The sequence below is a fragment of the Salvelinus fontinalis genome, chromosome 4 (assembly GCF_029448725.1).
Source record: "Salvelinus fontinalis isolate EN_2023a chromosome 4, ASM2944872v1, whole genome shotgun sequence".
NCBI lineage: Eukaryota > Metazoa > Chordata > Actinopteri > Salmoniformes > Salmonidae > Salvelinus > Salvelinus fontinalis.
In genome coordinates, this window is record NC_074668.1 from 87,963,466 (window position 1) to 87,981,893 (window position 18,428).

Below are 18,428 nucleotides of genomic sequence, written 5' to 3' on the forward strand. Positions count from 1 at the left end.
AGTGTCAAGTTCCTCTGTGTCCACATCACTGAGGACTTAACATGGTCCTCTCACACCAGCACAGTGGTGAAGAAGGCACGGCAGCGCCTCTTCTCCCTTAGGAGGTTGAAACCATTTGGCATGGCCACTCAGATCCTTAGGAACTTTTACAGCTGCACTATGGAGAGCATCCTGACTGCTTGTATTACCATCTAGTATGGCAACTGCAGACGGAAGGCCTTACAGAGGGTTGTGCAGACAGCTTAGCGCATTACTGGGGGCGAGGTCCCAGCCATCCAGGACTTAGTGGCAAGAAAAAGTATGTGAACCCTTGGATTTAATAGCAGGTTGACCCTCCCTTGGCAGCAATAACCTCAACCAAACATTTTCTGTAGTTGAGGATCAGACCTGCACAACTGTCAGGAAAAATTTTGGACCATTCCTCTTTACAAAACTGTTTCAGTTCAGCAATATTGTTGGGATGTCCGGTGTGAACTGCCTCGAGGTCATGCCACAGCATCTCAAATCGGGTTGAGGTCAGGACTGACTGGGCCACCACAGAAAGCGGATTTTCCTTCTGTTCAAGCCATTCTGTTGCATCACCTAACTTCTGTTGAGCTTCAATTGGCGGACAGCCTAACATTCTCCTGCAAATTGTCTTGATAAACTTGGGAATTAATTTTTCCGTCGATGATAGCAAGCTGTCCAGTCCCTGAGGCAGCAAAGCAGCCCCAAACCATGATGCTTCCTCCACCATAGTTTACAGTTGGGATGAGGTTTTGATGTTGGTGTGCTGTGCTGTGCCTTTTTTTCTCAACACATAGTGTTGTGTATTCCTTCCAAACAACTCAACTGTAGTTTCTGCTGTCCACAGAATAATTTTGCCAGTAGCACTGTGGAACATCCAGGTGCTCTTTTGCAAACTTCAGACGTGCAGCAATGTTTTTTTTGAACAGCAGTGGCTTCTTCCATGGTGTCCTCCCATGAACACCATTCTTCTTTAGTGTTTTACGTATCGTAGACTCGTCAACAGAGATGTTAGCATGTTCCAGAGATTTCTGTAAGTCTTTAGCTGACACTAGAATTCTTAACCTCATTGATTATTCTGCGCTGTGCTCTTGCAGTCATCTTTGTAGGACGGCCATTCCTAGGGAGAGTAGCAAGTGTTTAACTTTCTCCATTTATAGACAATTTGTCTTACCGTGGACTGATGGACATCAAGGCTTCTCAAGATACTTTTGTAACCCTTTCCAGCAAGTCAACAATTCTTAAACTTAAGTCTTCTGAGATCTCTTTTGTTCGAGGCATGGTTCACATCAAGCAATGCTTCTTGTAAATAGCAAACTCACTCTTTTGTGAGTGTTTTTATAGGGCAAGGCAGCTCTAACCAACATCTCCAATCTCGTCTCATTGATTGGACTCCAGGTTAGCCGACTCCTGACTCCAATTAGCTTTTGGAGAAGTCTTAGCCTAGGGGTTTACATACTTTTTCCAACCTACAATTTGAAAGTTTAAATTATGTATTCAAGAAAAATACAATAATTTGTGTGTTATTAGTTTAAGCACACTGTGTTTATTGTTGTGACTACCTCGATTTCTGCATAAATTTGACATAATGTCTTCACTATTATTCTACAGTGTAGAAAATAGTAAAAATATAGAAAAACCCTTGAATGAGTAGGTGTGTCCAGACTTTTGACTGGTGCTGTATATTTATCCTGCTACTGGTCACTATTACTCCTATTTACATGTATAGTCACCTATCACACACACACTGACACTCTAGCACACACACCATTATACAGCTGCCATATTGTTTACTATTAATCCTGCCACCAGTCACTTTCTCCTGATCCCTGCCTACATGTCAACCTTAACTACTCCAGTATTCCTGCACATTGTAAATGTGGTACTGGCATTGACCCTGTATATAACTTTCATTCTTCTATTTATTTATTCCTATTAGTGATACTGTTTTGACATTGAATACTGCACTGTTGGGTAGGGCTTGCAAGTTAAGCATTTCACTGTACCTGTCCATGTGACTAATAAAACTTGAACTTGAAACTAAGCCAAGTGTGGAGCCATGTGAAAAGTCACGGGACAGCAGTGTGACGATCCTTCAGTTCACACTCCCAGGGAGCCCTTGTAGGCATAGTAGTGTAATATAAGAGACTTCTCTCAGAGTGAATAAGGTAGAACAGGAGGATGAGGACAGATAGTGATGCTACTGCTACTTCACAAGAACACTACCGCCTTCACTACTATACTGTGCCACTGTTCTCACGCTTTCCATGCACTGGAACAATGTGTGTGATAACAGTCTATAGCTTACTGTATATAGAACAGGCCAGACTCCTATACAGTAGTAGTCTCCTTTGGTCCATGATTAGCCCTCTAGAAAACTGACAGTCAGGTGGTGCATTCCAGGGGGCTTGCCCTACACAAGTTACTGTGCAGATTCTTTAGTCCAGATCCCATACATTTTAAACAGATTTATTTGGGATGCAAAATGATTTGTAGATCAGTGCGTTTAAAAAAAATAATCCGGTTGGAAGATCTTGGAGACATGCTGAGTAAGTGACTATCTCTGCAGCGCTGGCCTGGCTGCAGCAGGGCTACGGTAAACCACCCTACTGCTACAACATGCTAAGTGGCTGTAAGCTGAGGCAGGCTGAAAGGGGACAGGGACTGAGGGAAACAAGGAGCAGTTTCACAACACCTGCCCTGGCCAGAACTTATTGCAGAACCAGGCTCTTCTGGGAAAGTTTGACAGAAAACCCATGGTTGGTGTACACAAGCTAGGGCTGTATCCCAATGGCACAATATTCCCTATATATTGTACTACTAAGTAGTACACTTTATAGGGAAAATAGTTCCATTTAAGAGGCACCTAGAGGTCTTATAAAAAGTGATAGCAATGCATCATAATAGGTCATTGTAATGAATTATTCATGAACCTCCTGTGACCATTACACTAACAAGGAGTAGCATTACAACAACCTGCATCTGATGCAGAGAGAGGAAGAACTTTGAGAGAATACAAATGATAACATTCACTCACTCCATCAAGGAAATTACAGGTTCAGACAGGACTGGTTTTCCTACACCCAGTATTCAACCCACAGCCACCACCATCAAGTCCTTCTTACTGGAATTATACTGAACAAAAATATACGCAACATGCAACAAAGATTTTACTGAGTTACAGTTCATATAAAGATATCAGTCAATTGAAATACATGTATTAGGCCCTAATCTATGGATTTCACATGACTGGGAATACAGATATGCATCTGTAGGTCACAGATACCTTTAAAAAAAAAAAGGTAGGGGCATGGATCAGAAAACCAGTCAATATCTGGTGTGATCACTATTTGCCTCATGCAGCACAACACATCTCATTCGCATTGTGTTGATCAGGATGTTGATTGTGGCCTGTGGAATGTTGTCCCACTCCTATTCAATGGCTGTGCGAAGTTGCTGAATATTGGCGGGAACTGGAACACGCTGTTGTACACGTTGATCCAGAGCATCCCAAACATGCTCAATGGGTGACATGTCTGGTGAGTATGCAGGCCATGGATGAACAATTTCAACTTCCGAGAATTCTGTAAAGATCCTTGCGACATGGGGCTGTGCATTATCATGCTGAAACAAGATGGCGGCAGATGAATGGCACACCAATGGGCCTCGGGATCTCATCACAGTATCTGTGCATTCAAATTGCCATCGACAAAATCCAATTGTGTCATTGTCCGTAGCTTAAGCCTGCCTATACCATAACCTCACCATGGGGCACTCTGTTCACAACGTTGACATCAGCAAACCTCTCCCCCACACAACACCATACACGTGGTCTGCAGTTGTGTGGCAGGTTGGAAGTTCTGCCAAATTCTCTAAAACAACGTTGGAGGCGGTTTATGGTAGCGAAATTAACATTCAATTCTCTGGCAACAGCTCTGGTGGACATTCCTGCATTCAGCATGCCAATTACACACTCCCTCAAAACATCTGTGGCAATGTGTTGTGTGACAAAACTGCACATTTTAGTGGCCTTTTATTGTCCCCAGCACAAGGTGCACCTGTGTAATGATTCTGCTGTTCAATCAGCATGTTGATATGGCACACCTGTCAGGTAGATGGATTATCTTGGCAAAGGAGAAGTGCTTACTAACAGGGTTGTAAACACATTTTAGATAAATAAGTTTTTTGTGTATGGAACATTTCTGGTATCTTCTATTTCAGCTCATGAAACATGGGACCAACACTTTACATGTTGCGTTTAAATTTTTGTTCAGTATAGAATGGACAGAGCTGTATAAAGGCCTTTGACACTTGCAAAAAATGAATCGTGGTCTAATGATCCCCTGTAGTCTAAAACAGATGGAAGTAGGACTTATGTGTTTCTATTGTTTAATTATGTTATATTATATCGGGGGACCATTTGCTGGTGTCCGTTCTATATCCTGTAGCCTGCATGCATTCATCTGGCCTGGTAAACCGCTGGACAGTGAACACATGGGGACTACAACAAACCATCACACACAGCAGCATGACAACCAGACCACCGCGCACAACTAGTGACGCCACATGCAGTGTCTGTCTGTCTGGCCAAACCGCGAACCGGCGACGACTTGACAGTGGCACGATGTAGCCTGAAACTCTTCAAGAGTGTGTTTTCAACTGACTTTTAGCGGTCTGATCACAAGCTGATCAGAAGCTTCAAACCATTATATATAGCTTAACTATGCTAGTCAGTGGTGGTTAGCTAGCTAGATGAACAATCCAGAGACTGATTCCCCTCGGGGGTTCCACAAAGACAGAAATTCGTCAGCTACTTTAGCTGGCTAAGCTATTGTTTAATGACAACTTGCCATAGCAAAGACAACAATACCACGAGTTAGCGACACAATCTCTGATAATTTACGCAAAATTAAAACTAGCAGGCTAATTTGCTAACTAGTCAAGACTGATAAAGGCAAGCCTTGAATTGTGGGTCCCAGTACTGTCTCGCGGGGACAATGTCATCTCCACCCCTTTTCTTGGAATCCAACTTTGTCAAGTCATCGCACGAGTGCACGCACGAGTTGGCATGGCTCTGCAGTCACATCGCTTTGTACTCAAGTCCATTGGCGGACAGAGCGAACTGGAGTTGGCTCACTAGTTAACATCTAACGCCATTGTGGATGGATGGTAATGCGAACGTTAGCTAGCTCAACTACCTAGCCGCGGTATCGCTAGACTCAGCCAGCCGCAGTTTGCATTTCAGCGAACGTTCGGCCGATACCTTTTTACTACCAATGCAAAAGATGCCCAGATGTTTTACCCAGATGTCGGTGGCACTGGCTAGCCACTGAACCATATCCAACGTTATTCTAGATAGATAGTTAAACACAAGTATGCAATACCAACTGATCATGATCTTCTTGACAATCAAGCAGCATGTAAATAACTGCCAACTACTCATATCTCCCTCCTCGACTCGCTCGATCCTCCGACCTGACATTCTAGAAGCCCCCATTCTACCTCAAACATTCTACTGGACAAACAAACGCAGAAGAGCACTTTGGTTGGATCTCGTACCATTCTCTTCACCGTTGAGACTCAGGAAGAGCTTCTCCGAGGCTTTTATCCATCTATCGGCGGTGTTCTTTTCTGTTAGCCTTGGAAGGAAAGTCCAGTTGTCGCTGGTGAAATCTGCCCTAGCTGCAGCTCCAGCGGAAGGTTGCTTTTTCATAATTGTGCGACTCTGAACTGACGCCGCTGCGTGACGAAGCCAGCTGAGTCAGCCCCCGAGCACTGAGCACGTCACATGACAGGGGGGGGGTCAAAGACCTGAATATTGATCAATTATTTGATTGATTAATACCCGCATTGAAATTAAAGTGTATTGCCATGGGATGAGTGTTTGGATAAATATATTATGCAACAGGCGTAAGCGTGTACTGTAAACAGGTTTCTAGGTCAATGTGGTAGATCTACATACTTCTCATTCTCAATCTGACTGGTATGTAGGCAAGAAGTGGCAAGTCACCAGTAATAAGCTACAACAGGCTGAAACATGACGAACTCCACAGATGAACCCCAAAAAATTACATTTTGCAACAGTACAAAAAGCCACCTCCCTAACTTGTTCTCCCTCTTTACTGTACTCTCCAAGTTTGAGCTCTCCATCTCCCTCCCTTTCTCTGCTATTCTCGCTCTCCCCCTTCCTCCTCACTCGTCCCAGGCCTTCCTCCCCCACCCTCCCTCTTTCTCACTCTCTCTGTACATTTATGAGGATGGTAGTTAGACAATACAAATCTATAAAGTAATTCATTAATGGGTACCATGGGCTCAGCAGTCAGTCAGTGCCTTCCCAAACTCACTAACTCAATATTTGCTCTTTCTAAAGTACCGGTGGTAACAAGTACAGGTACAGAGCCGTGTAACACTGACCAGCCCCATCCCCACAGTGACCTAGCTCACAGGTGGACAAAGATATCTGCAAAGGGCCGGTGTGGGTGCAGGCTTTTGCTCCAGCGAGGCAGTAACACAGCTGATTCAACTTATACAGTGAGTTTTTGTTAGTCTATCATTATTTCAATCAGTTATGTCATAGTTAACTGTGAGCTTTAAAGAGACATGAAGTGTTAGATAAAGTACAGGCCACAGAACACACTCAGAGCTCAAATCAGATTGGACTAATTTAAGGCAACACAAGCAATCAAAGATTGTGTTTCTCAATAACACAAACAAGTTATACAGAAAACCCCAGAACAGCTGTTATCGAAGAAAATACAAAAAATCTATCTTCACCTACAGTTTAACTTTGAATTTAAAATCCCCCAAAACCTGCCAACATGAGTATTAAAGTGCTTTCTCAATAAATCAATTGTATCTTTTACCAAGGCAACACAGTTTAGGCATCATTTTAATATTATAGTTCTTAGCCACTAGTAAGCCTCTCCAATTAAACGGTCTAATCAACAGAGACCCACACTGTACAATCAATACCCCTAACCCACCCCTGACCCCTTGCCCCTCCACAGTATAAATCCTTATTGATTGATAGACTAGCTATAGTATTTCCCTTGCATCCCATGGATGATAAACTAGATGCTTGATTTGAAGAGTAGAAAAGAGCCCCTGCGTTTGGTTTGTTAGTTGGCTCCTAGATCAGCTGTAGTCAGCACTTTCCTCCTCCGCTGCCATCGTCAGGTGTTCCATCTAGGAGAGGGAGTGGAGGAGAGGAGTTTATCAGTATAAGACAGACATATGTGATACAACATAAAGCTTAGTCCAGTAGCCAACAGACAGTCTGCTTTGCACAGCCCAGGCTTATTCAGGAGGGTGAAACTGTACAGAACGTTCATGTAGAACAGACATTTATCTTCATTGTCATAGAGAATAGCCTATTGTGTCTGTTCTATGCATTGCATTTCTAACTGCAACGTTCTGAAATGTTCACCCTTCTGAACAGAAGCAAACCACAGGTTTACAGAAAGCATGATGACACGCACATGACAAAACATAAACAACAAACAAAGCTCCCACGTGGCAACTCCCCCTCTGAATAAAACACAGCTGCACGGGGAAAATTCAAACTCACAAAAACGTTATGAGATGATTGTACTCTGGTTAGGAGAGATGGACGGCTGTTGAAAAAAAATTAAGGGATGCAGACATTGACAAACAGACTAAAGAAATAAAACAATAGAAACAGACTTTTCTAACCTAAATGTGTGTGTGTGTCCAAGCTAGAGTGAAATCTGGCATTTCCAGGAATCTAGTGACATCTAGTGACCACGTCGGGTACAGCTGGTCTGAGTATGTAACATGATATTACACATAACTCAAGTTGACATTCCAGTGTTATGTTTTTGATTTGCTAAATGTTTGAAGTAAAGGCTGAAAGGCTGTGAAAGAAGAAAACATAATGGTAGTCTGGAGACATAGGGTAGCTAGATGGCGGGGAGGATGCAGTAGAAGAGAGCGTGAGTAGCCCTTACTGGCCTCAGGGGTTAGAGGTCAGGGGGTGAAAGCACACCTGGCAGTAAGGGTTCCCTGGTGGAGTCCAACACCTGATGGAGATTAAATCATCATCATTACATCACACACTACTGTAAACAACCCTCCATATTAGAAATACATAATGAGAACAAAAACATGTATAATCAAATTTAAATTCATTTCCTGAGTTGGAAATGGAATTAGGCCCAAACCCTTTGAAGTGATCAAATATTCAATTAAATTTAATTAAATAAACTGAATTCCAACCACCTAAGGAAAAGTGTCTTGTCCTCTCACCTCGTAGGTTGTCCCGTTCCAGAACTGCCTCATCTCCCCTCTCCTCCAGGCCAGCAGAGCAGATCCTAGCAGGGTGAATGGAACCAGGTAGAGCAGGGCTGGCTGCCCCATCTTAGTCACCAACATCACCGCAAACGTCAAAACCATACCACACAGGTAGGCTGGGGGAGGGGTGGAGAGGAGATGATCAACACGATGATGATAATGATCAGTAACATATTGATAATGTCCATGTCGTTACCTATGCAGCAGCAGAAAAGGTAGATCTTCTTGGGGCTGTTGACCCACACATCAAACCTGCTGCAATAGGCCACAAGAAGACCTGTTGGGCCAATCAGCAAACAGAATATATGAAGGTCTGAAGCTATCGTCCAATGAGAAGGCAGAACAGAAGGGTGTGAAGATGGAGCTTTAGATCGCACCAGGAAGAAAATTACCTTATGAACAGATCTAGGATCAGCTTACACTCTCCACACATCCTAATTATAACCATTATAGAGGGAAGCATAATACTGACCTTAGATCATTGTCTAGAAACATGGACCCATAGGGCTCTGGTTATTGTTGCAAAGCTACTGGTAATTTACCAAAGTTACCAGAATCTTCAGTCATTTTGGTAATTAACAGGTAATCTATGGCAATCTATGGTAATTTATCTGTGTCCATATTGTCCATGAGTTTCCAGTGGATAGACCATATGGTTCAAGGAAAAAAAAAAGAATGAATGAAAAAAGCATTTCAACAACAATGGCATTTTTTTCAATTAACTCTGCAACTCTTCCAACTATTGACTTTCTTCACAACTGTCACCAGTTTGGTACCAAAACATTGACAACAAAGACATATTAACATAGTTAAATAAATAGAAAGATATTTCATGCTGAAACCCTCCTGTTAAACACTAATGGTATTCACTAAGTTGATGGTTCATATTTAGGATAATGTTTTATAGTTTTGTCATTCTGTTTTGTCATTATTTTATTATTGTATATATTTTATTGTATATAGATAATTACAGACACCGGTGATAATCTGAAGTACCCAAAAAGCCCACTAGATGGTATCTGATAAAATAAAAACGTACGTTACCGTAATTCTGGTCGTTTACTGGTAAACTTGTAAAGTTTACAGTAATATACCCTCCCTTTGCAAACCTAGCACTGGTCAAAAGTAGTGCACTATATAGGGCATAGGATGCCATTTGGGATGCAGCCATGTTTATCTCACCTGGTACGATGATGTCCCCATAGCCCAGGATGGAGAACTGCATGCCACACAGGTTCTGTGTCCAAGATGAGAACCGTGGAACACGCATCACTACCGGGAGCTACCAGGGAGACAACACAGGCAACGGTCAACTAACGGTCAACTAATGATTAAATAAAAACCATCTAACACGCTGTTAAATAACAATTGACTAACAGTTAACTAAAGCTCAACCAAAACTAAACTAAAACTCAAATCAAATCACAGAGAGACTTACTGAGGATTCACTATGATAGATTCTGAATCAAAACCAATTACAGTACTTCCATTACAAAACAGAAAACAGACATACATGTAATGTAAATATGCCAACTGTCAAGCCGTAGTGTTTGTTAATGACATGAACATGAGACACACAGGAAAGCAATCAGTTCACCAAATCACACAACAAATATATCAATGTTTTATTAAATTCAGATTAAGAAGTTTGTTAGAGCCAGGACTACTTGTGATAAAAACGGAAAAAAACTCTTGGCCCTATACATGACGAATCAGACGTTAACACAGCTGTCACGTGACATAAGAGCCGGTCATGTGACAGTTGGTTGGTATGTACTGTATGTTCTGTCTCTCAATTCCATTTCAATTTTAGGGTCTTTATTGGCATGGTAAACATATGTTTACATTTCCAAAGCAAGGAACAATCTACAATATTTATATAAAATGCCCAATTATTCTTGAAGAATATGTCTTATGAACTTAGTAGAACTGTCTTACCCCAGAATAACATATATGGCTGTTTGACTTCATTGTTTGTGAAACAATGTCTTTCTAAAACTAACAACAGAGCGCAGAGATGAATTGATTTGATAATTAACAGTACATATGAATCTGAGTAGTAGAGATGAATTGATAATTAACAGTACATATGAATCTGAGTAGTAGAGATGAATTGATAATTAACAGTACATATGAATCTGAGTAGTAGAGATGAATTGATAATTAACAGTACATATGAATCTGAGTAGTAGAGATGAATTGATTTGATAATTAACAGTACATATGAATCTGAGTAGTAGAGATGAATTGATAATTAACAGTACATATGAATCTGAGTAGTAGAGATGATTTGATAATTAACAGTACATATGAATCTGAGTAGTAGAGATGAATTGATAATTAACAGTACATATGAATCTGAGTAGTAGAGATGAATTGATTTGATAATTAACAGTACATATGAAGCTGAGTAGTAGAGATGAATTGATAATTAACAGTACATATGAATCTGAGTAGTAGAGATGAATTGATAATTAACAGTACATATGAAGCTGAGTAGTAGAGATGAATTGATAATTAACAGTACATATGAATCTGAGTAGTAGAGATGAATTGATTTGATAATTAACAGTACATATGAAGCTGAGTAGTAGAGATGAATTGATAATTAACAGTACATATGAATCTGAGTAGTAGAGATGAATTGATTTGATAATTAACAGTACATATGAAGCTGAGTAGTAGAGATGAATTGATAATTAACAGTACATATGAATCTGAGTAGTAGAGATGAATTGATTTGATAATTAACAGTACATATGAATCTGAGTAGTAGAGATGAATTGATAATTAACAGTACATATGAATCTGAGTAGTAGAGATGAATTGATAATTAACAGTACATATGAATCTGAGTAGTAGAGATGAATTGATAATTAACAGTACATATGAAGCTGAGCAGTAAAGCGCTGGGGTCTTACTTTCTCATATGGAGTCGAGGGTTGTGCTGGCACCTCCACCGTGTTACCCTGCGTCGAGACAGAACACCCCAACCAGACGCAGTCAGTTTGCATCCCAAATGGCACTATTCCCTACATAGTGCACTACTTTTAATCAGGGCCCAAGGCGCTCTGGTCAAAAGTAACGCACTATGTAAGGAATAGGGTGCCATTTGAAACGCATCCTCAGTTAGACAGTCAGCCATTCAGACCGCAATGCTGCAACGGTACACAGCAGATGAGATCACAGCTACGTAGCCTGATTCTAGTTAGGGGCAGGAGTGTTTACTGGGTCGGGGAACACTCAGTCAAGGAAAACTCCTGACCCTACTGATTGTTAATCAAGCCATTTTAACATCCAGAGATTGAAGATTCAAGTTTTGACAGACACAGAGAGAGAGAGACATATAGGCAGACAGGCAGACAAACAGAGAGACAGACAGATGAGTGGTTACCTTCTCTCCTGCTGCATCTGGACCCAGGGCCACTTGGACCATGATGCTCTCCCCATTCTGTAAATATAAAACACTTCAAACGTGGGACAATGTATTTAACCTGTCTATTAAAAAAAATAGAACAATAACATTGCACTGTATTCAAAGGGGAAAGTGACTCACCGGCATGAACAGAGGAGTGATGAAGACAAAGAACACATCATACAACAGCAGCAGACTCAACAGGATCACACAGATCTGCGGGGGGGGGGGGGGGGGGGGGGGGGAAAGAGGGGAAGAGAGGGGGAGAGAGAGGGGGGTGGAGGAGGGATGGAATGGAAGTCAGTTGAGGGAGAGAGAGAAGAAAGAGAGAGGGAAAGAGAGAACAGATGTTTAGAGACGTGTCCATAGACTTAGTTAGACTACATCTTTTTACCTGACCCATTATGGCGTCTGTTAGATTATAGGCAGCGCCATTGAGGCGATCTCCATTTTGAAGTAGTACTTTTTCTTCTACTACTTCTATGAGTTGGTAAACAAACTGAAATGGTGCATACTGCCATCTGGAGTGTGTTGTTTGAACAGGTATAAAAGCCAAGGTTTGTGATCTACTGCCACCTGCAGTTACGTAATTTTTTCTCACGAGTATAATTCATTGGCTGATCCCACCCAGTTGACTACTTGAGGACTTCCACCGTTTTAAATGTCAATGTAAAAACAGTTTATTTCCAAGTATTGATCTATCTCTATGGACGTGTCCAACTGTCTCAGCCAGAGAGTGGCCCTCTTTGTGACTGAAGATCAGAGGGTAGAGTGATGATTTCACCTTGAAGTTGGACAGTGAGATGGTCTTTAGGAAGTTGAGACAGAAGGCCACACCCAGGAGGTCCTGTAGGATCCAGATCCACCTGGCAATCAAGTAGAGTACAAGGTTTATTTTCTTCATTTTTTTCAACAACACACTTCAGCCTGTCAACTAACTATTAAATATAACCAAACGGATTAAATAAAGGTAATAAAGAAATAGGTTATAAAGTGCATGTCAAGCTTATCCTCACAAACATGAGGACAACCATTGACAATGGTTCCTGTGCTTTACCCTGAAATAGCCCAGGAATTCATTGTTAGTTTAGTTTTAGTTAAGAGTTTTATAAATGCAAAAATAAGAGCAATTTCCAAGTAATGATCCAGTGAATGAGTAAATGTATAATCTGAGTGAGTTACAATGTGTGAGGGTGGAAAGGGAAGTGAAACCACATTCTCTAGAACATTATAATTATCCACCATGCTTTCGCTCATGGAAAAGTTTCATAGGAGATTAGCTGCGGACCGTGTGTTGCTGTTGTAGACTGGGGACATTTAATGATCCTGTCCACTAATACCTCTACTGTGCTAAGGTCTAAGGACAGTCACTAGCCTGTATGAATACACACACAAACATTACCCACCATGATGTTATTCTGTTATTGGAAATTAGAGACTAAGAGTTTCTGTCTGTCAGAAAGCGCGTCTCAAATTGCACCCTACTCCCTATAAGTGCACTACTTTTGACCAGCATAAGTAGCACTATATAGGGAATAGAGAACCATTTGAGACACATTCAGAGACAGTAGTCAGAGTCAATGAGGCAGTGAGTGATGCTGAACTAAGCTAAAACTAAACTAACAGCAACAACACACCTCTACTCTGTTGATGACGTCTGAGTCCTCCAGACTCCCTCACCCCAAACACCACTTCCTGCTTCCTGTCCCACCCATGTCCCACCCACAGAATTCCCAAGGGGTGTGTATGTCAGTGTGTGTGTGTGTGTGTGTGTGATAGACAGTACCTGTCCTCGTTCCTGTAGACTCCCCAGACCACGGCTACGGTGACACACACAGCAGACAGCAGCACCGACCTCACAGATACACTCCCACCCAGGACCGTCACACTGGAAGAACACAACACATATGAGAGAAGAGAGAAAGACCGCAAGCAACCACAGAAAGGTCCGTATGACTCACAAAAACATGTGTGTGTGTGTGTGTGTGTGTGTGTGTGTGTGTGTGTGTGTGTGTGTGTGTGTGTGTGTGTGTGTGTGTGTGTGTGAGTGAGTGAGTGAGTGAGTGAGTGAGTGAGTGAGTGAGTGAGTGAGAGAGATGTTCAAGGAGACTGGTATGTGCCTGATTCACTTCTTCATTTTTTACTTCTCAGAACTTCCATATGAAACTATGACCTATGAGTTGTTTATGACAGACAGAGGAACAGACAGGGAGGACAAATGTCTGTGGAACAGACAGAGAAACTGACAGGGAGGACAGATGTCTGTGGAACAGACAGAGAAACTGACAGGGAGGACAGATGTCTGTGGAACAGACAGAGAAACTGACAGGGAGGACAGATGTCTGTGGAACAGACAGAGAAACTGACAGGGAGGACAGATGTCTGTGGAACAGACAGAGAAACTGACAGGGAGGACAGATGTCTGTGGAACAGACAGAGAAACAGACAGGGAGGGCAGATGTCTATGGAACAGACAGAGAAACTGACAGGGAGGACAGATGTCTATGGAACAGACAGAGAAACTGACAGGGAGGACAGATGTCTGTGGAACAGACAGAGAAACTGACAGGGAGGACAGATGTCTGTGGAACAGACAGAGAAACTGACAGGGAGGACAGATGTCTATGGAACAGGGAAATCCTACTTTACGTGGTTACTATAGAAAACCTTGACTCTCTGTAAAAACCATGATTTTAATGAGCTGTGACATTTGTCAGACAATACTTTGTTTTCCTTGTTTGGGGGGGGGGCTATGTTGTTATGGGAACCCTAGGAAAATGGTGACTGTGTGTGGTGTGTGGTGTGTGGTGTGTGTGTGTGTGTGTGTGTGTGTGTGTGTACCTCATGGGGCTACACTTGGCCAGGTCCAACAGGGCGTCCAGACAGCTGAAGAGGGCGGTGGCTGACGCTAGGCAAAATATGGCGATGATCACATACACTGGAACACACACACACACACACACACACACACAGTGTCAAAACACTCCTGAACTAACTCATTATGAGACGATCACTGAGTGTCTAACAGCTTCTGGTGTGGTATGTTTGCTTTGAATATAAAACTGTTAATAAACTGTTAATAAACGTAATACATTATGAAAATGTAATACAAATATATTAAGCAGTGTTTGTCCAGAGTGAAAGACTCACCCAGGTACTTGTAGAAGAAGTACATGAGTACCAGCATCAGACACATCAGACCTACAAAAATGACCACCTTTAGGGGAGAGTACAGAGCCAAGTCCCCACTGTCACTCTTCTCCTCTCCTCCTCCTCCTCCACCTCCACCTCGAGACGCACTCAGCCTCTCTCTGACACACAGACACACACAACACACAGACTGTTACACAGAGTGTAGAGTGGCTGAAGAGTGGACAGCGTGCATGGCTGTCCTTTTCCGAAGGAAATAAAGAAACGTGTGTGTGTGTGTGTGTGTGCAGTCTCACCTCTCACAGGCTCCGCTCCAGTAGCCTCCCAGAGCAACAGTCACCACTCCTATGAGAAGCATGACCACAATGCTGACATCAAACACAGGCACGGCCGGGGCATACAGCCTAACCTGCATCTCCTCACCAAACACCTGGAGAAACACACAGAGAGATCAAACACTAACACACCTGAGAAACACACACTAGTGTCTCATGTCTATTCTTATTGATTGAAATAAATACTGTAGATGAGAAGTCAATTAGAAGGCGTGAATAAGCACTATACCATATCTTATAGTGCGTTGTAGTGACCTCTATACCAGAGGACCTACAGTATCAGAGAACTCACATTCTGTGCGTCCAGGAAGTCCATGTATCTCATCAGAGCCAGCGGAATCTGGACCTTCTCATACTCTGTCACATTGGCTCCCGGGGGACTCTTTAGAAGCAATCAAATGAGACAAAACACATGTCTTAAAAAGCACACACAAAGATGTAGGCCTATCATGTTATACCATAGATGTAAATTAAGTGTTGCATCATAAACACATTGGAGGTAACACTATTGATACATTGTAAATACATTGTAGATACACCTTTGATACATTGTAGATCCATTATCAAAGCATTACCATAGAGTTAGTGCTGGCAACGATCAGAGCAGCAGCCCCCAGGTCTTGGGCTACCACAGCCTTCTGGCTGATGTTACACTCCCCACTCATGACCACCACCGCCTTGCCTCTCACTATGTCTGGGCTCACCCCTGCAGAGCTACACAGTGGCCTGGACGACAGGTTCACCAGAGGATACGCAGTCTAACACAGGACAACAGGTACAGTTAGACAATCAATATATTAATAGATATGATGTATTGTCACTGTAGCAAGGCTGAATCCCAGAGCCACCTAACAGCAGGCTGGATGTCAGTCGAGGTTGGAGCAAATGGGGGCATAGGGTAGCTGAATATCAGAATGGCGATGTTGCTGGACTGGACTTACAGCAGCGCTGAGTGAGAGTGACAGGTTGGTCCATAAGGAGTTGTAGACCAGGCAGTATTCTTTATCTGTGGCTCCATTTGAGATGTGCAAGATTGCCTCTTGACAGATCACCTGTGTGGAATAAAAACAGTAACTAAGTGAAATACATACAACCAACATGTATTTCAAAGTAAACAAAGTATAAGAAACAACAACAGATCGTTTGTTCAGAGACTGATCAGTGTTAGCAGTGTAACACTTTTTCATTACACTGTCAGTATCTGTTCCACTCTGAAGCCTGGAAAGGTGGGTACTTCCCCATAGCCAAGCCAGAAAAGAGCTCAGCTGGCAAACTTAGCTGGTGGCTAATTGGCTAGCTAGCTACATGAACATGGCACACTTGCCTAACAGGATAGACACTCGAAATGACAATTGTAAAGGTGACATTATCCATTTGTCGATAGTATTTGTGAAATAAATATCACATAGTTGTCGACATAGTTGTGCCTGGCTTGCTAGCTAGCTACATCTATCTCTGTACTGTTATGATAAATACCGTGAGCTAACTAGCGAGCTTTAGCTAGCATAACAGCTACCTTCCCATTTTACCTGAGATGACCGGAGAATGACTGATAAAATAATAATCCAAGGAGTTTTTGCCATGTCGGTAACATACGGAATTGAGTAAAAATCGTATTCAGGAAAAAAAAACTATAATCTGTGATTTGGCACACCACTAGTTTCAATGTCGTCCCTTTTATTGTACTCGCATCATCGTTTTTTAGAGTTAGCAATTCCCTTCCTGTTTCTCATGCTGATGGATCACGTGACAGCTGACAAAATCTTGGCAAACGCTGACATGCACTGCATTTTATCAATGCATTCACTGTTTCCATATCATTAGATGTCAATATCTCTTCTCAGTATAAATATCATGGTAAATGTTGTTTATATAACTGTCTTCAAGTGTACCGAAGATAATTACAACTAACCCAAGATAGTTCACATGTGATGTGTCTGGTTACACCTTCTGTTTGTGAGTGTACAGGGAAACTAAGGCATCTATTACAACCAATGACTATGATTATTGTCCTTTCAAGACAACTGGGGAAAAAACGTTGTCAAATCATGACGTCAGGGATCTTCAGGTCAGAAGAAGGAGCTCTAGAAAGATGGCCTAGTTTCCGACATGGAATTCCAAGTTGGTTGACCATCCAAAATATTTTTCTCAGTCGAAGCTAGTTTTTTCCCCCTCAGAGTTCTCAGTTGTCTTGAACGCACTGATTTCAGAAGTGAGAGATTCCTGAGTTCCCAGTTGTTTTGAATGCAGCATTGTGAGTCAAATGTCAAAGTCATGCAAGTGGTAGAATCTAATTGCATACTCCTTGTGTCCTCTCGACTCCTCAAAATCCATTGTACGAGAAAGCCCGGGGCCCCTCCTCTCTGACCTTCTCCTCCAATGGGTTTTGAGGACGCGGATCGAAACCACATGAGATTTTCTCCTTGTCCACATATTGACCATGTAAGGGGGTAAGTGTTATTAACATCTATTTATCATAGTGATGGGTCATTAAACTGAGTATGTTTCCCAAATTGCACCATTTCCTTTATAGTGCACTACTTTTGGCCAGGCCCCATATGGTAGTAGTGCACTATATAGGGAATAGGGTGTCATTTGAGTGTTCCAGGAGAGGACGATCAGATATATCTAGTCAAATCTGACAAAGAAAGACTTCTCTAAGATGGCATAGAATTTTTTATTATTAAGATTCTAGCTAACGAATGAGAAAAATACTACATGTATAAAAACACATTGGCTGAAATCAATACAAAAGCTTTAAAGCTTCTGAACAAGTGTGTAAAAGAAACAAAATGGTCCAGTGTGCCCTACCTACACATTTCAAGTTCATTGGAAAACAGCATTCTTTACTTACTCCTGAAGGCAACTCAAAGAACATGGGATGTTTAACAGAATTAAGAGGTTAAAATGGTCTCTGTTCCCAATTTCAACATATGCCCTATATAGTGCATTAATTTTGATCAGGGCCCATGTGTCTCTGTTCAAAAGTAGCACACTATATGAGGACTAGGGTTCCATTTGGGACACAAACAGATAGACATTTCAAGTCTGTAGTTTAAAGTTTGTAGTTTATGATTTGATAATGAAGCAGATACTACTAATCATGTGCCTCATATCTCCACAGTGGCCCAGCCACCACATGAAAGGTAATTTTTCCACAAATCCGACTATAAATACAGGCAAGGCCTAAAAACACGACCACACACTCCTGA

General features: G+C 42.0%; 2 protein-coding genes across 13 annotated transcripts in view; both read right to left on the reverse strand.

The window, feature by feature from the left end:
* trpm7 (transient receptor potential cation channel, subfamily M, member 7) overlaps positions 1-5,754 on the reverse strand; it is a 78,148-nt gene extending 72,394 nt beyond the window's left edge. For 5 of the 8 annotated variants that reach the window (XM_055921851.1, XM_055921850.1, XM_055921849.1 and 2 more), the window contains exon 1: positions 5,566-5,752. In XM_055921851.1, coding sequence (XP_055777826.1) covers positions 5,566-5,568 — 3 coding nt within the window. In that variant the 5' untranslated portion in view covers positions 5,569-5,752. Of the gene's footprint in view, positions 1-5,565 lie in introns of all 8 variants that reach the window. The other 3 variants (XM_055921853.1, XM_055921856.1, XM_055921852.1) reach the window with 2 other exon arrangements.
* A 901-nt stretch (positions 5,755-6,655) lies between these two features.
* On the reverse strand, positions 6,656-16,966 carry LOC129854619 (signal peptide peptidase-like 2A). 5 transcript variants are annotated; one of them, XM_055921878.1, is made up of 18 exons: positions 16,746-16,966; positions 16,158-16,268; positions 15,792-15,974; positions 15,509-15,598; positions 15,178-15,311; positions 14,882-15,042; positions 14,573-14,669; positions 13,518-13,619; positions 12,516-12,597; positions 11,873-11,947; positions 11,711-11,767; positions 11,238-11,285; positions 9,499-9,598; positions 8,513-8,593; positions 8,272-8,432; positions 8,012-8,045; positions 7,574-7,619; positions 6,656-7,191 (listed from the first exon to the last, which is right to left on the reverse strand). In XM_055921878.1, the coding sequence occupies exons 1-17, from the start codon at positions 16,797-16,799 to the stop codon at positions 7,603-7,605; spliced, it is 1,587 nt and encodes a 528-aa protein (XP_055777853.1). In that variant the 5' UTR covers positions 16,800-16,966; the 3' UTR covers positions 6,656-7,191; positions 7,574-7,602. The 5 variants fall into 5 exon arrangements, with proteins under 5 accessions (XP_055777853.1, XP_055777851.1, XP_055777850.1 ...); XM_055921876.1 differs by lacking the exon at positions 7,574-7,619 and having other exon boundaries at positions 7,974-8,045; XM_055921875.1 differs by lacking the exon at positions 7,574-7,619 and having other exon boundaries at positions 16,746-16,965.
* Positions 16,967-18,428: the final 1,462 nt, after the last annotated feature.